Genomic DNA, 25,747 nt, shown 5'->3' with positions numbered 1-25,747 from the left:
GTTTTTTAATAGATATCCTCAATATTCTGTAAAGGAAATATACTTTTTACATATGCTCTAAGCACTATGTAATTGGTTTTGTATTGATACTAAGTAATAATATATGGTAGTATTATAAATAAATAATATTATATATTTTTTACTTATATTATCTTAATGTACGAGGTATCTATTAAAAGGAAATTAATTTGTTAACAAGGTCAATAACACCTTTAATTAGCACTTCTAATTATATTGTACATTCACTGTAGTAAATATATACTCCGTATTACATTAGGAGTTTCTACATACATATATAATAAAATATGTATGTACAAACAGCATAAAGATATAATTATCATTATAAGTCACTAATTCTATAACAACCAAATAGGGACGCACATTTTCTTACAAACAATGTTTAGTGCTAACATACTGTATATTTCTCTATGGTTCAATTTTGTTCGTACTGTTTTCAAATATTTATCATTTAGAGTCTTACCTTTGATAAAATCCTTTGACAATGTCAAGATAACATTATTCTACTATGGATTTCTGTACACGTTTGTCAATATCGTTATGGAAGATTTGCAATGGCGCACCCATTCTCTAATATTCTCATTGTTATCGTCTACACATGTACTCCGATAATGTCTCAGTTACCTGTTCATTGTGTAGATTCTTTTGAAAATAATCACACGTGTCTGTAAGAACTCATTGTACATATAATACGATCTGGTTATGTATAATACAATAATCTCAAAGATTTAAAATGATATTATTACTTAATGATTAGTCTAGTTAGGTTAGTTTAGGTTAGAAATCATTAAGAAAGTGAATATCTATATCAATTTATGCCCCATACATTAAAATAAATACAAAGCAATCTTTCCTTCTTTAATCTCTTCTTCAGGCCTCTTAAAAACGAATGTAGTGAAAATTCACTTCAGTCGTATTATTTTATGTATTCATTTTCATTGCCTTTCAGATGAAAAGTCAATCCTACACAATTCAAAGTAAATCTCAACCTTTCGAAATTTCGTGGGTCGCACTCGAACCGAGCTCTTTCTCGTAATGAATTTCATTTCTCCTCGCCGTGTGTTTGTTGACGGTTATGATTTCCCGGGAGTGGGTATACTGGAAAGTATAACAGTCCGTGTAGCTGGTGCCGGGGCCCCGGTGGACGTTATAAATTAATGTTTATCTTGGACGCCCGTCGACGCCGTTGATCGATTGCCCCCTCATCAATATTTCACGCTGAATGGGGACCGCTTCATTGTGCCAAGTTTCTACAGATTCCACCGTTCGCATCGCTGGGCTCGCTTTTGTTTGATAATAATACGCGGTTTTCATTTTTCAACGTTAGCGAAGACAGTGGCTCACCTTGATACCTTGTCTATTATACCTGCAGTCCTTACCCAAATCGTTTAGTGTCAAAGATTAAAAGATCAAAATGTCCAATTCAATCAATTCACAACAACAACACCAACACCACCAACAACAACAACAACAGTCAATTCACAAGTCCCTCAAAGAATCCAAGTCCTCACGTATGGTAACAATTTTTTAGTATAAAAATTTCTTTTAGTATTAAAATAATGTCATCGTTCTTGTCTTAGTTGTAATTTAATTTTTGCCAGTTATTTTCCGAAGCTTTGTTTTTAAATTTATGTTCAGACACGTCATACATTTCAGATTTCACTGTTTTGCTTGTATGTATTCAGCACATCGTTAAACTTAAGCGACGATAAGTATAAAACGGGTGATAAATGTTAATATATTCCATAAAACAGGCATAGCTGGTGACTACCAACGGGCCGTATCACATTTTCAATTGCGCAATCTCAAGTGAACAGAGTCTCGTCTCGGTCCGGCCTCGACTTAAACCCGCGGCCACATACTCTTCGAGTGGCGAAGTAGCGAGGGAAGTGGGCAGGGACGTCGTGTGGCCGCGCTCTCGTCATGCCGCTCGTCCTGCCGGTCGTTTATCGAATTTTGTCGGCTTTTTTTAGTTGATCGTACTATATGTATAGTACAGAAATAATTATTCCATAAATACGAAATGCGTACCAAAGATACTATAGTGTTTTCGATAATCCAGATATCGTAATCATCCGCTACATTCTTTTCATGATTATATTTTCAAAAAAATGTCATAGGAAAAATCATAGATTAGTAAAGATTACTCACTCCTAACAAGAAAATGTACCCAGTTTTGAGAATTGAAATAGTTGCGTAAAAAAGTTTGGCCACGTCTCCGTGCTAAAATGTCCCTAAAATATTTGAAATAATTATATATTTATTACGTAAATTACGTAATTATTACGTAAATTAGTTATTTATTCGTAAATTTTCTCTAAAAATATTTTTTGTTTGTCAAGGATTCAAAAAAAGAACTTACTAAAATAAGCCGTTTGTGGCTTCATTCAATTTCAAGGCGGCGAAGTATCTTTACTAATCTATGGGAAAAATATAAAATATGACTTCTTAGCGTATATTATAGAAAAAAAGTTGTCAGAAACACTTATGTACTTAGTGACATTAAAGTTAGTCGGCGAAAACTAAATGTGTACCTACTATATTTATTCCTAAAGCACTTAGTATTGCTTTTGTAAGAAATATTAAAAAAAAAGTGGCATAACTGCCGACGCGAGTAGAGCAGCGTGGTCACAACGAAAATAATCAAGGAAACACGAGGAGCAGCGCGTGGAGCTAAGTGTAGCCGCACCATAACGCAGATAAGCCCCAAATGCAGAATACATTATACTCCAATGTGTGGAAAGAAGTGGACAATCGAATATTCAGTGGTTGTCAACCTCTACTTTGTTGCATGCGAGATATTGTTTAAATATTTGATCGTTCTGTCCTTTTTGGTTTTTTAAAGGATTTCGGTCGTCGTTCATTTCTTCAATGTCATTTTATGTTTCTCGTAGGTAAAGGTTTGAGAAAAATAACAATTATTTTACTGATTAATTTTATTTATCTATATGTAAACATTAATGGTTGATCTGTATAGTTTTTTTCTTAAATTACCATTTTCTAATTGAATTTCCTACTTACCTTACTTAAAATTTCTTAACATTTACAAGTGTATTTGAAAACAGCATGGAATTTATTATGTGTTACACGCTTGAGTGCTATTGGCGTGTTTCTCGATTATCGAAAACTCTGTAAATGCAGGCGCATCTGTCGCTCTGTACCGTTAACAACATCTGGGCCACTTTTGAAAGTAACACTGTCTTGTTCTTGCACGCCTTGCCGAAATTACATTGTGATGTTGTAGCGCGGATACCAACTATTTTGAATATTTCGACTTTAGTTTTTAGCAAATACGTAAAGTTTGATTCGGTTTTTGATCGTCGACATAATATCTACGACAGTTGAAAGATAAGACGTTACATCCACTTACGTTATCAACTTATGATGTTTGGCTACAAATTGTGTATATTTATTAGTGGTTTTCTCATTTTTCTATGTAATCGATACGTAAATCCTCTATTTTACTGCCTTTTGTTTAGAAACGAGAATAATGTCGACACTTGGTGTAATACAATTGTTACGTATTAACACAAATCAAAATTATTTATCGCAGTTCGGCATTGTTCTTGGTGTATAAAACGTGACATTTCATACCGTAGCGGATTTTGCAACCATTCGCAGCTTTTATGAGCGTTACCTAAGTTAGTGTTTTGTATTCTTCTTCATCGACGCTCTCAGGTCTCTCGTGCGAGGTCGATTTGTTAGTTAGGGTTGCTTACCCTACTGTGTAATAAATTATACAATGAAATGTACATATTGTATCTAGGGTTTGCGTATTATATACTATTTTTGAAAAGTATTTTTTTAATATTAGGTATGCAAAATTGCTGTTTTTCCATTCAAATGCATCTGAATGTGCTTAAAATGAAATTAGGTTAGGTTAGGTTAGGTTAGTGCTTAAAATGAAATAAGGTTTATTGAGTACTAAAGATGTAAGAAATAACTAATGAAATAAATGTCAAAATATAGTTTTCATAATATAATAAATAAAAATAAAATAAGCCTTTATTACTGCACAAGTTACAAACTAAGTATTTTGAGGTTTTACACTTTGAAATTTACACATGTATATGTTTTTAATGTTTTGTTATTATTATTGTTTTCTCTTTTTTTTTTCTTAAAATCGGCAAACTTTATTCCCCTGTAGCAGCTTGTCTTCCGACAAAGGCCTCCTCTAAAGATTTCCATTCATCTCTATCCTTAGCTATCCTGATCCATCGTGGGCCAGCTATCTTTTTAATATCGTCTTCCCACCGTTTCAATTGTCTTCCCCTTTTTCTTGTCGCCTCTCGTGGGTACCATTCTGTTATAGATCTTGTCCATTTCTCTTCCTTTTCTCTTAACATATGCCCTATCCATCTCCATTTCAGTTTTTTCGAGACTGTCTGTACATTTTTAAATTTGGTTTTGCTTTTGATTTCTTTCAGTCTTATTCTGTCTCTTCTCCTAACTCCAATTACACTCCTTTCGATTCCGTTTTGACATACATTTAATTTATTGCATAGCCGGTCTGTCAATGCCCATGTTTGGCAACCGTACGTCAAGCAGGGTAAAATGCACGTGTTATATATTTTACTTTTATATGCTATAGGTATTTCATTGTTTTTCATAACTTCACTTAGAGACCAGTATCTTTTCCAGGTATTTGTCACTCTTCTTTCTATTTCTTTTTGCATGGAATTAGATGTCGATATCAGTTGTCCTAAGTACACATATTCATTTACATATTCTATTTCTTGGGTATTTATTCGTATAGTATATGTTTGTATGAAATTTGTCATTATCTTAGTTTTAGATGTATTTATTGATAACCCGGCTTTAGCACTTTCATCCGACAACTGTTGTAACATTTGCTCTAAATTTCTTGGACACTCTGAGAATAAGATCAAATCGTCCGCAAAACGAAGATGATTGAGATTTTCCCCATTGATATTCAGACCGTTCTGGGACCAATCCAGGGCCCGGAAAATCATCTCCAAAACCGCAGAAAATAGTTTTGGAGATATCGGATCGCCCTGGCGGACACCTCTGCCTACTGGGAATTCCTCTCCTGTTGTTTCCAGCTTAACAATTGCAGTGCTCTTTGCATAGATATTTTTTAAAAGTCTAATGTACTTTGATTCTACACCCTGCCTACCTAGTGCTTCCCATATGTATTGGTGATCCAAGCAATCGAAAGCCTTGCTAAAATCAACGAAAGCTAAGTAATAATGTTTGTTATATTCTTGGTATTTCTGAATAACTTGTCTTACTACATGGATATGATCTATAGTGGAATAGTTGCTTCGAAAACCCGCTTGTTCTTTCGGTTGGTTTCCATCGAGAGTCCTAGTAATTCTAGATAGTAGTATTTTGGAGAATACCTTGTAGATGTTCGAAATCAAACTTATTGGCCTATAATTTCCAATATCACCTTTGTCCCCTTTTTTGTGCAACAGTATTATTGTTGATTTCGTCCAGTCATCTGGGATATACTCAGATCTTATGATTTCATTAAATAGCTCTGTTAAATGCGGAGTAATGGCTGATACTGACATTTTGAGAATTTCGTTTGTAATTCGATCTGGGCCGGTAGCTTTCTCACGTTTCAAGGAATTTATAGCTCTGGTTATTTCTTCTTTTAATAAGTCAGGTGGATCCTCTTGTTCTACTATTGTTTGTTCTGACGCGGATTTTTTTAGATTGTGATTCTGATACAAATTCCGATAGTAATCTGTAGCAATTTTAATAATTTCAGATCTTTTTGCAGTGCGATTTCCGTCCTTTCTTAGCATATTTGGCATCCACGTCTTTATTTGGTCTAATTCTTTAATGGCTTTTGTAATACCGCCCGTTCTTTCAATATATTTCTTCATTACATTTATTCTTTTTGATTTTCGGTCTTTTCTTATTTGCTCATTGATTTTTTTACTAATTTCAGTAATTTTTTGCCGGTTTATATTTGATTTGTTCCTACTTATAAGTTCTTTCCTTTCGTAAAGCAAATTTTGAGTTTCTAACGATATCATATTTTTATTGGTTGCATTTGTTTTTCTAGTTTCTGACTTAAGTATATTTACTAGCCTGTCGTATTTTTCTTGGATTGGTATATTTCCTTTCATTTTCTTACTTAATGAACTGTTCAGGTTATCCAGATATGTATCGCTATTCCCAGTGAATATAGGAGTTATATATTTATTGTGGAACTTCCTACTTTTCTTTATATTCCCAGCCGTGAGTGTTGCTCGAACCATTCTATGGTCCGTGTTAAAGTTTAAATTTTTGACTACAGTTACATCATTAAAAGCTTTCGGATTATTCGATAAAATGTAATCAATTTCGTTCTTGTACAATCCATTGGGGGCGACCCATGTCCATTTCTTCGCAGTTTTCTTCTTAAAGAAGCTATTTAGGATGCTTAGTTTATTTTCAGAACAAAATGTGACTAGTCTTATGCCATTATTGCTTCTTTTACCGTATCCGTGTTTCCCTATTATGTATTCTTCTCCCTTGTTGCATAGTCCGACTTGTCCATTGAAGTCACCCATTATGATGATATTCTTGTTAGCACTATTTAGAGTAGTTTGCAATTGTCTGTAGAAATTTTCAGTTTTTTCGATATCCTCGGGTTTGTTAGATTCGGTTGGTGAGTATGCTTGGATTATGGTCCACAATGTATAGTCTTTCTGTGTTGGTAGTTTTATATTAAGAACAGCTATTCTTTCCGAAATTCCTTTGATTTCATCTATTTTGTCCATCATGTCCTTTTTTATAAGAAATCCTACTCCATGCATTCCTGGTGTCTCACCTTTATAGTGTAGAATATATCGTCCATTGTCTATTATACCTTCTCCAAGTTTTCTTACTTCGCTGATCCCTAGTATATCCCAATTTAGATTTTCTAAAGCAGTTTCGAGTTCTAAAAGTTTTTCCGGGGTTCTTAATGATCTAGCATTGAGGGTAGCTATGTAGATATTAGTTGCTTTTTTGTATGTAATGCAATTCTTCCTTAGAGGGTCGTGGTCATTTTCCCCCACGATGACCAGTCGGCTTGGGGGAGGTATGTTGTTTCCAATTGTTTTGTTTCCTATTTCATTGTTTTGTTTGTTTTCCCGTTTGCCGATGTTTAGTTGCTATTGGTTTTTTCCTCCAGGGTAAATTGAAAGTGAGTTTGATCTGCCACGCATTATATCGAAAGCATTCGTGCGATTTGCTTTGGATGACGTAAATGTCTGTTGTTTTTTGGGTTGGCTGCTAGATTGAGGCGACAGAGATACTTCCCTTTTTCTTTTGTCTTTGTTCGATTTATTTTCTTTAATGATTAGCTTGTCATAATGTATGTATGCAATGTTACCTTTACTTCTTTCCTCGATTACTTTAGGTTGTAAAGCTTTTCTTATTTCAATAACTTCTTTAGGATAATCTTCTGTAATATATATGCGTTTGTTTTTAAGTAGGTTCTTCTTTTTCATTATCTCTTTCTTCTTCAAGCTATTCACAAATGAAAGTAGGACAGGCCGTGGTTTGTCGCTCTCCTTGTTTATTTTCCCAATTCTGTGGATTTTGTTTACCTCCCATTCCTCCACATTTAATTCCAGCCTCTCCCTGAAAATTTTCAAAACAACGCTTAAGAGTTCTAACGTGGAATTATTGTCCTCCTTCAAACCAAAAATGACTATATTGTTGTTTCGCTTTTCCTTCTTTAGATACTCGATCTCTTTTTCAAGCCGTTCCACTTTTAATTTCAAGTTTTTATTTTCTGCTAGGATAGGTTCCAATTTCATGTCCATTCTATCCATTATTGTTTTGGTAATAGTCTCTGTTTGTTGTGCTGATTGAATTTGCATTTCAATTTTCATTTTATCAAATAACATTAAAAATTGTTCTTCCATTTTTTTAAAGCGTGTAATGGAACGTATTACTAAGTTCTGGCAACACTGATTTACCTCTATTGTCTTTGGCAGTTTGCTGATGACTTACGTATTAAGTTGTCAATGTCTTGTGACAAGTTCTTGACCTCACTTTTCGATATTTTCAACTTAATTTCTTCAGTTTGTTGGAATTATGGCGCGACTTTTTAATGTACACTGCACTCCACGATACTTCAGGTTTTTATTCTGCACTGATTAGTTGTTACCGGGAAGCTACTATTATTTTTAAATGACGTTTTAATGCAGACGGACAATACTGTGATGTTTACGCTTTGAGAACCGGAAACGGAACGGAATAACGGAACATAATATAACAAATTAGAAATAATACAAAAAAAAATCATTTTTTTATATTTATTTTTAATACAAAACTTTAGAAGTGTTTTCATTGCTTACTCTAAGAAGCAAATAAAGTCATGTCATCAGGAAAAAAATCTTGGCAACCCTGATGTCAGTACACGTTGCATTGCAAAACGCTGCGACGACGCAATTCGTGTGTGCAAGATACTGTTTGGTTGCCAATACGTTTTTTGTGGATTTCGTCAATCTTACATGGACGATCTGGTTTATAATTACTTGGAAAATGGCAATTAACGAAACAAAACCACCACACACACACACACCCACTGATCTGAATGTTCCAAATTAATGTTTTTTAACTTCCGCCAATTTGTCGTTGTACAGATGAACAGGTGTATAATTTCTTGAAGTTGTTTTATGTTTTTTATAAGGCTGAAGTAGCAAACAAGCATGTAATGCACCTGCTGTTAAGTGGTCACTGTCGTCCATGAAATTCTGTAACAGAATTCATATGGGACAGGGGTTCTATGTGAAGCTTCGTCATAGAGCGTTGCTACTCTCGAGAATTAAGAGGGTTGCCTCATATACACCCAAGTCAAACGGCAACCACAGCCTTCGAAAAATAATTCTTATCTTACCACTATTTGATTGCAAGTATATAAAAATGTTTAAAAATACATAGGAATGGTACTTATTATACACGCCAGTTGGCATATAATATACCAACAAATATATTCTTCTGACCCCAAGTAACTGCGTCATTCGTTTCAATTATACATGTATGCTGAATTTTGAAAAGGATCGCGATGGTAAACACTTATGCACCCAAGCAAAATTGTCCGAACCTTATTCTCAATATTTACGTAAAATAAATAAAATTTTATCAAAATGTGTTTAAGACAGTTATAGTACATTACGTCTGTGAAATTGATCTTGCAGCATTGTACATGCTATTGCAAATTTAATAAATAAAATCGTAATATATCTCAAAGAGGATTGGTATAAGTATAAGGGAGGGGTAAAATATAAGGGGCATAGCGCAGGTGCAGAGACTGATAAATTCGTATGTTTATTGTATGGATTTATTGATATCCTGAAAGTATTATGTACATGTTCTAACCCAGTCCGAACACGTGGCGCGTCAGTGAAATAACGTGATAATAGACAATACATGCGCATTCACTTTCCATTTCATGTATACATTGTGTTTTTCATCCTAAATCTTGGGCTAAAGTAGGCATAATTCATACACAGGTAACGTAGAGACCAGCACGTGGCCTCGTGGTATGGAAACGTGAGCAATTCTAGAAATATATTATGAATCTATTTCCTAATAAAATTGGAGTATTTTAATTTTTTTTTGGAGATACATACTTCTATTTTATTTTTATGGGGTAATTTTAGGTAATTATATTACAACACTTTGTAATTTACCTCACATTGTCCTTTTTTCATTTGGATACTTTATACACGTGAAATGTATATGTTTACATTTAATTATTAAGAAGTTTTTAGTAGAGTAAAATTGTTTTTATGACTATGTCAGGATCGTCCCGAATCGTACACTTTCCAACAAACGAATTCGCACACTTCAGAAATGCTCTGAAAATGACTGCTCATTAATATTTATTATGTTTAAATTTGTGTGCGATTGCCGCACACCGTTGAAGTCGAGAATAGATCATAGATTCTAGAAGTGAACACGTGGCCCCGTGGCGAGATAACGTGAGGTGCGGCGGGAATATATTACTGACTACAGAGAGAGATATTTATTTGTGGACACGCTCCCTTTCAATGTGTATTTTGTCATTCAGATATCTTTTTTAATCGACTACAACATACTCGATGAAGGGCTTTAATCTGCTGCGCGATTCCTCATAAATATGAGGTATAACATACCTGATGAATTAGCGTTTCATGATGGTTTGAGCTCTTTTCCTTTGTTATATACAACACCGTTCTAAAGTATAAATAAGAGTCTGTTATTAAAACACTCGATTTTATTAATTCATCCTTGTGATTATAATTTTCTTATATATAAAATTCTCTTGTCACAATGTTAGTTACCGTACTCCTCCGAAACGGCTTCACCGATTTTTAACAAATTTTATATGCATATTCAGTAGGTCTGAGAATCGGCTACTATCTATTTTTCATATACCTAAGTGTTAAGGGTTGGTCACCCTTAACAGTTTTTTATTTATATGGCAACACAACGTTTTCCGGGTCAGCTAGTAATTTATAATGTTGTTCTTTTAGTGCACCTTGGCACAAATATCTAAGTATCCTTTAAAACTGTCAAAGATTTAGTTAGTTTATATTTAGTTCCCTTTTTGTTTTCCCTAGAAATTTATTGTAAATGAATATAACCCAAGTAAATAACCACCCTAAGTCTACATAATTCGCAAAGTCTTTCATGCTCACATGGACGTTTGGATCTTGATGCAAACACGTGACTTCTCAGGACAACGTGAGAGCAGCCGGGAATACATTACCACCCCGATGTATTTCTGAGCACGTTCGCTTTCCATTTCATGTTTATTTCACAACGTGATTTTCTCGAAATATTATCTATCTATTTCTAGTTTTCTCCTCAACGGCAGATTGGCTTGACGTCACACGCGAGGACAACTATGAACGTGAAAACAAGTAACACATAATGTGGTGGATTTGTTTGTTTTTTGCTTTTATCCGATTCGTGAATAACCGCTAATTCCTTTTTGATCTATATTATGATGATGTCTACGTTTTATACGTATTTATTTATATTCGTTTCATGTGTATTCTCTAAGGTGGATTACATTTAATACAAGTGAAGACTGAACTTTTCTGAATTAATAATACGATTAGATCCACAAAGCATAAAAAAGATATACATTTAGCGTAAGACACTGTTTTAATGGTGTAATAACTAAATTGTGTAACGTGTTTATGAAGAGAATATTTCTTACTCTTCTTAGGGCATAAAACATCAAACGAAATATATAAAGTATATCTGGGAATAATCTTCTTAAATTATTTCGAATTTCGAATACACATAAGAAAAGAAAAACTGTCTTCGGGCGACAACGGTATCTGGGCAGCTCAAGAACGACTCCACACACTTTGAGAGACGTGATAATTAAATATAAACGAGTTTTCACAATTCCATGTGGCACGAATAATATCGTGACAGGACTGTCAGGGAATACACGTTTTCAATTTCGTGTTTTATTTTCATGCAGATTTTTTGGACGATGAACAAGGTCAACGTTTGGAGGAGCAAACAAGTAGCGTCACAAAAATTGAGTTAATATACTTGTTATTATATACGAGTAAATAACATATTTCTTTGAAGATACTTGATTGAAAGAGGAAAATAAGCAATCATGTTATTAATTGTATTAGTTGTGTATTTTCGTCCCTTGGAGTTTGTTTTCCTGAAAACACGAGAACCTTATTATTTTGTTGTTATGGAATTATGAGAACCAAATTTGGGATATATCTTCTAATATGTTGTGATAAGCCTACACAGAATAATATCAATAACATGATAAATAAGACTGAATAATAATTTGTGTTCTTCAGTCGCCAAACATTTTGCCGATTCGTTACTATGTGCCAAAAATGCTTTTTGTCCTCTTTGATCTTAAGACGTAATATTTTCCAATATTATTCGAAAGATCACATTGCCATTGTATCAAGTGAAGGTAGTTTCCAAAAAAAAACCTCGCTGGTAAAAAGACGAAAGTTTAAATCATGAGCGAGAATTTCGTGATGAAAAATTTAATCGTATCATTGTATTCGTCGATTGAAATAGTACTGTACATACATTTGCCCAAGGTATATTTTGATGTTGGCGACGGTATGATGTAATACCGTTTGTTTACGCCCAGTAAATGGGTACGTGCAATGTGCATATCGCGAGCGGTCGACTCTTCGGCTCCGAGTTGCCAAGTCGCCGCTTGTGCCAAATTTGGATCCACGGCAGGGCTGACATAAAATACATTAAGTTAGTAAGTGGCACTTCAGATTTTTTCCAACTATTGCTTACTGCTAACCAGTAAACCAATAATCTACTAGTAAACTAATATATGTAAAACATGCGCAATGACAGAACATTCACAAGGGGGATATAATCCAAGCAAGAGATTCTTGAGACCAATCCTTCAATGTCTAAAAATGGTTAAATAGTAAACTATGAGATAAAAATTAGAGAAAAAAATTAAATACAAAATCTGATAATCATAAAAGATACTGTTTTGGATTAGTATGTCTAAAAAAACAGTATATAAAAATATGAAGTAAATACGTAATAAAGTAAACATGCCGTTTAAAGAATCATATTTTATAAGGCCTACTACATAATAAAATGTTCTACACGAACCAGTATCCTAGATGACAAGCTGACGACCCTACTCCACATCGGTCCGCGAGAGACTTTTGTGTCAATACACAACCGCTTTTTGCTCCGCCTTGTTTTTCATATAAAGTAGACGAAGATTGCCAAGTTTGCCTCTAAAAAGCGGAATCTTGTTTTCTAATGCAGTGATGTTAATTAAGTTGGCGTGGCCGGTACTATCTTGGTTCGTGTGTCACGCAAATTGTCCTTAATTATCTCCAGCTACAGAGATTTTGTTTTGAATTTTAAATTTGTAAGCCCTAATTACGACGCGTCTGTAGGTATTATACAGAAATCTCATTTGGTTGTGTCATTGGTTTCAAATCCGTTTGCTTATTTCCACGTTATTCCTCTTGCGATAAAAATTAGACACTGAAATACAGAATCACCAGTTACGATCGTACTGAATGTACGTAACGTATTGCTTCACTTTTTTTACTCTCTGCCACATGCAAAGAATAGTAAACACTTATTGCGATGATGTACGGATTACGTCGAGAAATTTTGGAATCAAGGTACCAAATGTGCGTAACATGTGTGTTTTTGTCCGATGAGGATATCAGTAGGATTTTCAACTGGACTATGGCTTAAAGCTAGGGTTGGCCAGATATTTAATAATATCTTCTTCCAAATTCTGAGCATAATTGACCGTACGCTACTGTAAAAATAACACCCCAAATGTCTGGCAAGAAACAAAAATCTAAATGCCTGGCAACCCTGAAAGTGGTAAAAAAAATTCGCGCATCTGTTTCAGTAAAAGGCGATTTTCTTGTCGATTCGTGCGACGTCGCCGATGGCCGTTCTGCGCTCGCCACGGTACATTGCACCGAAACTGCTCTTTGTTGCCGGTGTTTGTGCGGTCGGTCGAAAAACTGCGAGAAGGACCGCTTCCGACTGTGCGACAATTGTTTTCCTGGTCGAGGAGTAAACTTCAAGTTTCCGTATCGGTAATCGAAATCGATCGCTAATCGATCTCTTTGCCGCTTGAATTGTTTTCCCTCAAAGAAATCAATAATTTAGTCTTTTCGACGATTACACGAATGACGATTTAAAGAAAACAAGGAGATAACTTCTTATGATCGATGAGATTCTTATTTGCGTCAGACATTATCAAAATTGATTGTTATTTAAATAAATGATTACTCAACTTTTATCTCGTTTCATTTAATCTTATCATAATTATATTTTTCTCTTAGTTGGTTTTATTTATCGTGATGCATTTGCAAATTATCAAGTGCGTTTAATATCTTTCTAACAAAACTTTACAAGGTTAAAGGCTTGGTTTACATGTGCACTTAGGCATTGTTTTATATACATTGCCTCATTTTCCCATTAAATCAAAAGTACAAAGTTTGAGGAAGATCAACGAACTACCTTCTTTCTATCTATTTCTAAATTGTATACTCGTTTGGTCTTTGTATGAAATTTGTATGTACCTTTTACTTATATACTTTAATGCGCTCGTACTATTGTATTAATGTGTGACGTACCTATATACCGTACGTCTTCGTATCGTTAACATAATAGTTCGATTGTTCCCTTCTCGCATCTGTTGTACATACATATGTAGGTAGTAGTGAACGTTTCCGTGCGTTCTTCATCAAGACCGTGGCGCAAGCGGAAATGTAGCAATTACCAGTCGATCTCCGATCTAAGTCTATCCGCTAATTGTCCTTTGTTTTTATTTATCCTCTCTGTTACGATGTGGGTCTTTGAAATCGTTCTTTGTGCTAGTTTCCTGGTCATATAATAATTCAAAATGCTAATTGTACTACAATTATACAAAATATGGTTCTAAAAGTTACAACATATAAGCTTTATCTATTTCTTTATTCTTAATGTATGCTCTGTATATGGTAAAAATATAAGCATGTGTGTGAACTAAATAAAACGGACCTTCAAGGCGCAACGGACGAACGCCTTGACACCGTTGAGCACCAAGTATTTGTATGTTTTTATCATTCACTACAAATCTGATATTTTTTGATTAGATATTTAACCTATTGGATGTTATAACAATTTATATGCATGTAAAATTGAAAATGTTTGCGTAATCGTGCATTTGACAGGTGTGTGCAACAACTTAACAAAATAATATCCTGTTATATTTATCATTTCAATGAACACGGTTGGTTAACGTTTTTCATAGTATCAATGGTTTAAAGTTTTTTGTCAAAGCTTAAGTTAAATACGCGTTATCCGTTTTTGCTAAGTATCAGGGCAATATAAAATCTGCGTGGCTAGGCGCAGATAACATTTTGCATCGCATGCAGCGTAGATTTCGTGATGTGATGCGATGGGTAAATTGGCATCGGCGGTCCATGCAGGTCACTCACCCGGCGCCCCCCGCCCCTCACCAGCGCATTACGTAACCGCGCTGTTGCCACACTGACACTGCCGACTGCCAAAGTGAACTCCTCGCGAATATGTGCCCCTGGTACTCGGCTCGTCTTGTTTTCGACCCAACTCTACTCAGTACTCGCTGAATTTATTAATATCTGTTATGATCTTATGCTATCCTGGTGTGCGTGCCAAGTTTTGTACTTTCCAATTTGATTGTAAAACTTTTGAAACTGTATTTATTTAAATGAGTAACGTATTCAATACATTTGTAAAACAACTGAATTGTTTAATTCAAGCAAATTAATAGGCAACGTTCGGCAGTTCGATTATTGAACCCAAATTGTAATGAAGTTTATACGAATGCCATTACGTTTGCGTCGGTCTTTTATTGTTCAAATTGTTTATTTACTTGCTTCCACTATTTTAACGTGCATAGTTATTTTTCATGTACTTTATTTAATAAGTTTATGGAATTATTTGTGATATTAATGGAACAACATTGCCTTACAAGTTTACACCCAAAAAAGCTAACAATAACACAATTGGCATAATAACTATCTTAAACGAGGCGCTTGTTAACGATATACAATATACATTTCGCAATATAATGTACTTTAAGATTACTTTAATGGACAAAACGTCGTGACAAATCGACAACATCAATAAGGGGACAACTCCCAAACTACATGCTTTCATACGTAACAAAGAGATGGGCCTGACAAATCTGTTTACCATTCGCCTTAACGTTTTGGCAACGTAGTCGTTAAAACTTTCCGCGCTGTAAATGTACAAAATGGCTCCATGTCATACAGATTAGTCACTGTCACAGACTTTCACCTCGATGCATTATACGATATTGTATTTGTGGCCTGTGAACGCTTAAACTTTCACGGTTTGTTACCGATACCGCTTAGTACTTGCTCAAGTGACCCATCTAGAGTAACGGGGGTCATTAATTTCGGTCCGCTTATAATGAAAGCCCCGCTCGCTCGTTCGCAACTTGTACGGAAAGGATTATTGGATGTAGACGAGGTATTGTTGAGGCTCAACTTAGTCCAAGCCTGAGAAATGCTGACTACAACGAAAGTTGTACGGTAACTGGCTTCTAGCTGACAGAAATATGTTTGAAGGCGAGGCGCCTCCTAACTCTTGAAATGTACCCCGTACTTTATTCATACTGTACAATATAGAAGGCAATTACAATTTAACGCGATCGTTGAACCTTTGTTTTTAATCTATTGTTTTTACTTTGGCCTAGGCACGTGTAAAGTAAATGTAGGTTTTAAATGTTAATACTCTTGACTATAAAAGCGGCTTATGGTGAGGTAAAAATCAATTTCTCTATCTGAACAGTAATGACATCTGAATAGGATCAAGTTAAAAAATGTATCCTAAATCACATTTACCTTATTATTTTTCCTCATTTATTCGTACTCATTACCTCACTTACTCATTTCAATTTGAATAGGTATACAAAATAGTAATATTTTTTTTAAAGCATAGATAAACATAATTATGAACGTGCAACATTATGCTCTTGTAAAATATATTTTTACCGTGACAAATCATACGTGTACGTTCCGTTTGAACCATCGTTATTGGCAGGAAGTCTGCCTGCCGTTTCCTTCACATCAGTCTTTTGTTGACGCTAGACATAAGCTATATCAGTCTATATAGGTGGATACTATTGAACGAAGCAAATTTCATAGCAAATGTTACTTTTTTATTAAAGGATGTAAGATCTTTTACTATTGCTTAATGTATTAACAAAAATTACAACATACATAAATTAAAGAGTTCCTTTTCGGTATAGTTTGGATAGGTATTTAAAGTCCTTTCAAAGAACTAAGAGTAATGATTAAAAATATCGAAATAAATTGTTTAGATATCTTTCTGAATGGAAATCAAACCTTCAGACTGCTAGGGTCTGACCTCGGACGCCGCGCCGGTCAGCGAATCTCTCAATGCATTCAGAGTGTAGCATGACAACAGTCTCATTTATTAAACGTCCCTAGTCCGCCATTTCTCAAGACATGTTGCCGTCGACCCGGCTTCGTTTCCATCGATGTCAATCGATACTCGTACATTCACGACTCGCTCGGAAGTGTGTCGCCCGCCCGTACCTGTCGGCTTGTATGACTTCGAGTCATGTTGCTACAATATATGCGCTCTTAATTCGATATGCCTTGCTCGTTTATAACGGTTCACTGATAAATCGACGGCCTCAAGTTTTATTTTCTAGAACGTGCACAGAACGAAATTAGAGTGCCTCTGATAAGTTAGTGTACGATCAAGTTTGTTTTCGGTCGTCGGAATTGAGTTAGTGCCTAAAAGCGAAATTCTTTCGCGAGCGCGCGAAATTAAATGTTGTTACTGTCTTCGAACTTCTGACGGTTCGGCCAATCCAATTGGGGTACCGAAAACTAGGCTAATGTGTTGTGACCAACAGTACAGTCGAGTATACCAATATTGAATTATGAAGTATAAAGTTAGGATAAAAACTACTTTGCTACAGTCTACCTACGTGTATGATAGTATATATTTTATGATATGTTATCGTAACGATTTACCGTTCTAGAGTCAACTTACCCTAATGATACTCTTTTTGGAACGAAAGACTGATTGGTTTTTCGAAACTTGGAAGCGTGAGCCAAGTTTTGCTTCTTTCGGTTATCTAACGAACTTTTAACTAACTACTAGATGTCTTCAATAGTACTGAAAATAAAATAAATATAGTTCAAAAACTAAAAAACACGCTTTTATCATTAAATCAACTAAAAAGTAGAAAATAATTTTCAATCTAGGAATCAATTAAGGAACAGTCAATTGTATAATTGTGGAAAAAGTGTGGGGTGCTTTTCGAAAATTGATAAGTGGAGCACTCCACGCTCACTATAACCAACAAGCAGTTTTCATCGTTTACAGTGATGTGATTTTTTTAACTAGACGAGATCCCGCGGGATTGATATTTCTAATCCCGCGGGATCTCGACTTTACGATCTCGAGTCGGGATTGCATCCACTAATACATACATACATACAACCCAAGCTAATAAAAGCGTGTTAATAAGTATTTTTTATAATGTCCATGTTGGACTTCTTGTAATATAGCAAATGACAATGCAGCCCATACGGTGACAAAAATGTCACCAATGGACGTCTGTAATCAACCGCAAATAGGATTATAGTACTACGTGAGTACCGACCGATGCATGTAGACCACAGCAGTTCTCGGTACCGTTGTTTTTACTACATTACATTTAACCGATCGATTAACAAAAAGAGGTTGATTGCAACACACAACATGTATCTTTTGAATGGAAATCGTGCGAAAGTCCAAGGCAATTCGCAACGGTGTTGCTAAGTGGCGAATTATAATTGTCGTTGAACGTTCACCGCGGCCATTGTCTCCGTGTTAACAAGACACGAGTGCTAAGAACATGTCTCGGTGATATTGTTCTAACATTATTTGTTGAATGTTATTAATGTACACCGTACATTGAAGCTTTCTACCGAGATGGTCGCGACACTGAAGCGATATACCTACACTAGGTAGACTTTTTATATGTCCAAGCATGATTATTCATTATAATCATTAAATTATGTGGCATTATTGTTAGTCATATACTCGTAGTTAGAGATAGTTTTAAGCTATAATAACGTTTGATTATAGTGAAGTGAGATGTTTGTAGAATTAACACTTATTTAAAAATTGTAGTAATAAGATACGGGTCTGTTGTTTTCAACCTATGCCGTTCTTCTAAATCCAGTCCAGTAACACCGACACAAGACTGACTTAGTTTGTACAGTTATTTGTCACTTCTTGGTTAATGAATTTTCGAGTAAGGCAGAAGATAAGATATTATCAAAATTGTAATTCATAATTCTTTATTTGCATAGAATAAGGTTAACAAAGGTCTTATAGTTACAAATTTCTCTTATTCTGCCGGGTCGGCGTGCAAATTTTGTACACATAGTAAGTAGAAACAATTTACAATTGTAAGTAACACATTGGAGCAGCGTGGTGTTTGCTTGTAATGTGATAATCCTTATTTGTAAACAGAGACCTGTATCCAGCAGTTAGATATAAAATGGATTGCAGTCCTATGACTTAATTCAAGTTCTCCTTAAAGTCTCGTGAAAGTTCCGTCTAAATCGTTTCAGGCGTCCGCGAAACTATAGACATAAAATTAAACTTCAAACAGGATACTGTACGTTTTACAATCGCAATATGTATATTCATATGTATATGATGTTCATAAAATTACAAACAAACACTATATTTATTCGTATAGATAAAACGTTCGTCGAGTAAAATGTTTAGTTATTATAATGTGTAGGTACTTTCTCCATTGTTTCGAAAATGTTCATTACGTTTCTGTCGTCATGTAGAACAACCGTTTATTATATTGTAGAGTTACTATGCAGTTGTTAGTTTATGGATTTTCATGAGGCAGAGTGATACTCGTAACTATACCGATCTGGCATACAGAGGACTCCGTGTCCGGCAGACAGATGTCTATTAATGATGATTAATTTTGAATTATTGTGTATTTCCTTGTGCTTGTGTATTCGTTTTCTTGTGTGTTCTTAATACCCACGACATCGTCTAGAATCAGAGTGTGGGGTTATGAGTGAAGAAAGCATCTTTCTCTGATTTCCAAATGTAGACATCTATCGTATCTATTCATCTCTTAGTCCATTGCATCACCACCGCAAAGGCGCAATACTTACATACTTTGAAATCGTAATAGGCAGCCGGTTAACATTAAAAAAAATACGTTTTATAATAGCTGGCAATTAATAAAAGGATAAAAAATTAAGGTATTAAATTAAAAGCGTACTTTTTTCTATGGTTGAATTCGAGTTTTTACTCCATAGTAAAAACGGTAATATATTTTGCTAACATGGTGCGATTATAGTACAAAGTCTAAAACAACAAATATAATAAAAACCGGGTATGTGTGAGTCTATCTCGAATGGGCTAAGATCCCTTTAAGTTGATAGAATCTTTTGTAGTTCCACTCTAGACACATCACTGTAGTGACGAGTGTAGAGAACAAGGTGTGTTCTGCCTTCCGATTTGAAAAGTGTGGTAAGGGTGACATACTTATCCGTGGCGTTCCAGCTTAGTCCTCAGCTTGTACTCTTATCTTATCTGGGATTGGGATAGGCAGTAGCCACTTACCACCAGATGGACTGCATGATCGTTTGTTATTTCTATATTATAATAATGTCAATCTTAGCTACTTGTGATATCGTTAACGTTAAAGATTTTTCCATACATCGCTATACCCAATTAGCATCTCGGAGTTATGGGTTCTTTGTACACTTCGCGCCTTCAAAGTTTATTCTATTTCGAAGCAATAAAGTTAAGTAAACCTTATTAGAACTGCGTACATGTTTTGCGAGCGCTCGCAAATGGAATTCATGTGTTAACACGTTCATTAAATATAACAACCGAAACGAAGACGTCCTTGACGAAAATTGACGAAAATTGAAATGGTACCCATCGTGCTTCGAGCGCGGTGCCGCCCACGTCTTCTCAGTTGAGATAGAGCTCCGGTGTTTGTAATTCTCGACCCATTCTTGTCATGTTGTTGGACACGGGTCTCACCCTAGAGTGAGTGAGTGAGGCATATAAGCTATAGTCCACCGCGCTTGCCAATTGCGGTTTGGTAAACTTCACATATTGTTTTAACACAGTTTGAGGTGCGTGGTAAGGCATGATGCTATTTGATGATAGATACATGATAGTAAATGAGTATATATTTCGTTGTCAGTTGTAGAACACGGGCAACAAAACTGTGGATTTGCTAAGTTTGTATCTGGTATTTCAGGACTGTTAAGTGACATTATGTCACTGTATCCAATTAACTGGTTGAAGACTAATGCAGTTATGACATGTTACAAGCTGACACGCAAGACGAATGCACGAATGTATCTAACAGTTAAAACGTTACATTTCAAAATGACATGTCATTGTCATCGTTTACTTTGTGACAAGCTTTCTCTATCATCATACTGACGTGAGAGCTTATCAATAAATGCCATTTTGAATTTGAATCGGTGTCATACGTAAGACACGATCGTACTTTCTGGACATTCTTCGACATAAAAAATTCGCTGTCGGTAAAAATGTCACGGTCGTAATTTCTCCTGACATTTTAAATGGTCAAAAGATAACTTAGATGTTTTTATTTGAAGTGATCCTCATAGCATACGGACTGTCTAGATTCGAATAAAAAAGCATTAAGATGTCTAAACGAGAACTCGTTTTTGCGCTACCGTGTTCTGTACCCTTACTATGAATTTTTACGTTTTTACAAAAATGACTGTTTTGGTATTTGTTTACGTATTTGCCCATACATTTTCAATCAGCGCCCCTAGCGGATTGTATCAGAACTGATTGGAATACTATGAGAAATACGTAAACAAAAACAGTCATTTATGTAAAAACGTAAAAATTCATACTAAGGGTACTGGGCCGTAAGTTTAAGCAAGAAGACTTTCATAGAACGTGATAATTTCAGCTTTACTGCATTAATAAATTTGTAGCTAAAAGGAAGAGCTGCTTTCGTATTTATAGCTGGTGAACAATGTTTATGAGTTGCAATGACATCATTAATTCATCATCGATGAGTATCATCAAGGAATTTCCCGTTTATTACTTCCAGAACAAATAAATGCTAAGCTTGTACTCATACACGGTACTTAGCATATAACTGTGTCATGTCATTGCTCACCATGGAATGGTTTGTCTTCCATTTATATGCAGCGGGCAGGCCTCGGCCCTCGTTATCAATAGCCACTCACAATAGTATTGTGTAAATGGCAAACACTAACGATTCCACGTTCCTGCTTACTCAGTACCTCCACTCCGTTGTTCTGCGGCTGTTTGGTGAAACCGCAACGATTCTTTCACTTGCAACACTGTATACACATACAATGCGCGGTCGGTATTGTGGTCGTGTTCGAGTGTGTCGCGTAGGCTCGCAGTGGAACGGTGTGGAACCGTACTCTACATTTGTATGCGCCGTGCGGTTCGTGGGCCTTGTTATCAATAGCCTCACAATAGTATTGTGTAAATGGCGAGCGGTAACGATTCAATGTACGTATATGTATGTGGGTATAAGTAGTTGGTGACGTCTGTGGTGTGAACTGCATCTCTATCGGTGAAAGCTCCGTTCATTTGAAGAAACTGATGATGTGGCGGTTCGCGATCGTTTTCACTGTATTGTTTCGAGAACTTTTATGTTGGACTTTAAATTCTAAAGATAAAAGGAATTGAATGGTGGACAAAGTCTGCGTGGTCAAACGCTGTAACACGGCACCTATATCTTCCTTAGATGAAGCACTATACTATGCGGTACTCAAGTGTTTACTAATGTCGAAGCTATTCCTTTTAGGTTTAATTTTCGGCACCGCACCAGATACTAACTTTAGTTACATTTAATTAATTACATTAGGTAAGCAATGAGATTTTTTGTGAATCGTAATACTTCGAAGAAAAAGAGCAAGGAGCTTATATTTTTTCCAAATAATTGCTGCCGGAAAAGTCTTATAAAGTATTTTTTTCTTTGTTTTTTGTTCAACTTGCGTAAACACTGCTGAAGCTCCACTTGCTAAAGATAAAATATCAATGATTGGACTAAAATAGGTAATATTGACCATGGGTTAATTATAATTATATACATTTCTGGCATATAATTTCGGATTTTGTGCCATATATTTCGATATTCCCACCTTAGTTTGAAGGAGGCATTTGCACGTTCATCTCGAATACTCTGGTAGACTTGGAGTCCAGCCGCTTTGTCCCTAACACTACCATAGCATAGTTCACATTAATAAGGATGGAGTACTCTCCAGGCTTTCTCAGTCATAGAAATTCGTAACAGAACCAGTGCGGTTCGAACGGGGTAACACCGCCACATATATTTCTAGCCTGAAGTTCTTCCGTTTCGGTTCAAGGTTGTGGATGCAGGTTGATTTACATATCATATCCTTGTAAGTGGTAACGCTCTTGTGATCAGCATCAGGGAAAACCTCCATGCTGTACGGAGTTGCCCATAGTCATTTACCATCAGCTGGATTATATCATTTGTTACTTCAATCTCATAAAAACGTAGCTGTGTTGATTATGTCTAATTCACGGCAATTTCTATTCCGTTTACCTAGCGTGCTCGGTAGGTAGTCACTAGGTACTCGGTGACGCTGTGTCGAGGCCGGCGCGGTTGCATTGAGCGCGTGCGTTGCTCCCAACGACGATGTGTTTGTTGTGCTAATAGATAAGCGCCGTGATGATACACTGGTGTGTTGCTAAGTGCGTGTGTCTATATATCAATAGTGGTTATGCTTGAGGATTCTAGAGCACGGACATTATGTAAGTTATGGAATAGCAGTGACGCAGCGGTTATCACGCCTATCTGCTACGCAAAAGGTTCCAGGTTCGATCCCCGGTGAAGTTGATACCTAAATTTAAAAAGTTAGATATCTTGTGCAAGTTTGGCTGTTTTTTTTTTATAATTATTTGTACTAATGATAATCGCAATTGGGAATCCTGAGTGGATCCTAAAGATGTTGTATTTCATTTCATTCTGGAAAAATCATTTTCATTTATCAACTTTATTTTCAAATAATTGTTTTTTTATTTGAAGTTAAAGCCTCAATATATACAAGAGTAAAGTAAACATCGGCACGTATGTGGCAGAAGTGTTGTTATTTCAATTGCTGAACCTTTACAAAGCCATAAGCAAATGGGAGGCATAATCTTCGGATTCACACATCACAATGCCACGGTGCGTGACCGAAACGAGCCTAATGCAGCTTTCTTTAGTCTTCAAATCGACTTTTCTGATCGACAAACACATACAACGATGTGATACTGTCGTAACACGACACACGGACGTACACGTGTTGTTTTATTGTATACCGTAGTAGGTATAATATTGTTGAGTTTGTTTTTGGTCGTATCTTTGTGAGTGTGTGAGTTTGTGAGCGGTTATCTGTTCATCGATAACGATATGCTGATATAACGTATAAAATATCTTCAGTGCCAAATGCCTTATTTTGGGAATGTACCTATGTGTTTTGGTTTAGAGTCTAATAGTACCTACCTAGAAATCTAGGTAATGAAATCCTTTCAGTTACATTTATTCCCAACTTAGACGTCAAAGGTAGCTTTGGAGTTCTTGGAGTTGATTTCAGAAATCTGTTTTTCATTTTTATCACTAAACATAAAAAAGGGCTACATAGTTAGCGGCTTCTTATGTATTCTGTTCAAAAAGTTTTAATGTGTTGAATGGTAAACCGGCATAATTAAGGAAAGTAAAAGAACTATCTGCCAACAGGGGCCTGAGCAAAACAAACGTTGTTTTGTTCCACGATGAATACAGCTCAACAACGTTAGTTGCACATTAAACATGGAAACAGTGGAAACAACGTTTGCGAAAGACCGAGTTATAAATAAGCGAAGTTCGTAAACAATGCAGCGCTCGCGAGCGAAAAATGTACCGTACCAATGCCGTACGCGACTCCGCATTCAACCACTTGTCTATCTTTTATCAAGTAATCTGTGTTTATAGAAGCGTATGTATGTGTATGTTGACCTTTCTCGTTTACGGCATTTAAATTGTAAGTCGAAATGTATGTTAAATTGAAGATTTGTTCGAATCCGGTTCGAAGGACCATCTGGGTATATATCCGTTTTGGAAATATCAAAGGAAGTTATATTTCTTACTAGATGTTCCAAGGTTCTTTGACTGTTTACTCTGTGTACAAATATTGAAACGTTATTGTTACTAACTTTTCATTAAATTGCTGTTGTTTGTACCTACCAATGTAATCTGTAACTAAATTTGAAATTACTTACACTTGACCAATTAAGGAAAATTTGGAGCAGGTACTTAAACTTCGATGGTAATGTAATCTGATACTTTTGACTTGATGTGACAATGGGATGGGCCCACTCGCTACCCACCTCAAGTGAGCTAGATATCGTCTTTAGATGTCATTCGGTTTAGGCCCGTTATTTATAATCAATCTTTCCATTTTTACCTACCAAAAATCGAAATACGACTGTCTTCAATTAAGAAATAGTTAACTTGCATACTATAAGTTACTAAAGTACTTTAAGTTACTTTAACTCATATTACCTATTTTACCTTACCTATTCTAGCTAGTATTTCCTCTCTATACCCGACACTCGTTGGCAGTGAAACAAAAGACTTAAAACATGGCAATAAAACCTCAGTGTCCGAGACGCATAATCGAATCTCGTTTTCCTTTACGACCGCTGTCACCGTGCGTCCTCGACGGATTGACATTTCATCGATACCATATTGCTATGCGACGGGCCCCATTCGACATTGATACGACACGATACCTACCTATCTCGTGTTTTATTTTGGTGTTATATTGCCTTACTTGTTTTATTGTTCATAATTTGATATTTGGCGGTTTTTGATTTGCCCGATAATATGGCAAAAGGGATTTTCCATACAGGTCGAGCAAAGATCGAAGTGACTGTTTCGGGTTTCTTTTCTTGGGTTTTGCGCCTGGGGTATTTTTACACTCTTACGACACTAGCATACCTATACCTAACGCAAACCTATTGTAGGCATATCAGCGCATAAGTAGGATTTTCTTTCACGTTTAACACGTTTTGAGATTTTTTGCGAAATTAACAAAGATAGCAATGTCATTTTTATTTCTCAAATTGAAATAGATATTTAAATAGTCTTTCGAAATCAATATCAGCAAAGTATTTATGATATTCTTCATCGTCTTTTATGAAA

General features: G+C 35.6%; 1 protein-coding gene and 1 long non-coding RNA gene across 2 annotated transcripts in view; one reads left to right on the top strand and one right to left on the bottom strand.

Annotated features, from left to right (window-relative positions):
• LOC140754452 (uncharacterized) overlaps positions 1-25,747 on the top strand; it is a 124,374-nt gene that overhangs the window by 3,514 nt on the left and 95,113 nt on the right. The window lies entirely within an intron of this gene.
• Positions 4,026-8,213, bottom strand: LOC140754449 (uncharacterized). Its single transcript, XM_073089463.1, has one exon. It carries the CDS (start codon positions 7,887-7,889, stop codon positions 7,131-7,133), a length of 759 nt encoding a protein of 252 aa, XP_072945564.1. The 5' UTR covers positions 7,890-8,213; the 3' UTR covers positions 4,026-7,130.

Source organism: Epargyreus clarus, unplaced genomic scaffold (assembly GCF_041222505.1).
Source record: "Epargyreus clarus isolate Ecla_fem2 unplaced genomic scaffold, WU_Ecla_fem_2.2 ptg000029l, whole genome shotgun sequence".
NCBI lineage: Eukaryota > Metazoa > Arthropoda > Insecta > Lepidoptera > Hesperiidae > Epargyreus > Epargyreus clarus.
Note: the sequence above shows the minus strand (reverse complement) of the source record. Positions and strands in the feature narration are given on the sequence as shown.

Bases quoted from the DNA above. Each gene is read 5' to 3' on its own strand.
- LOC140754449 (XM_073089463.1), bottom strand. From the start codon at position 7,889: ATGGAAGAACAATTTTTAATGTTATTTGATAAAATGAAAATTGAAATG.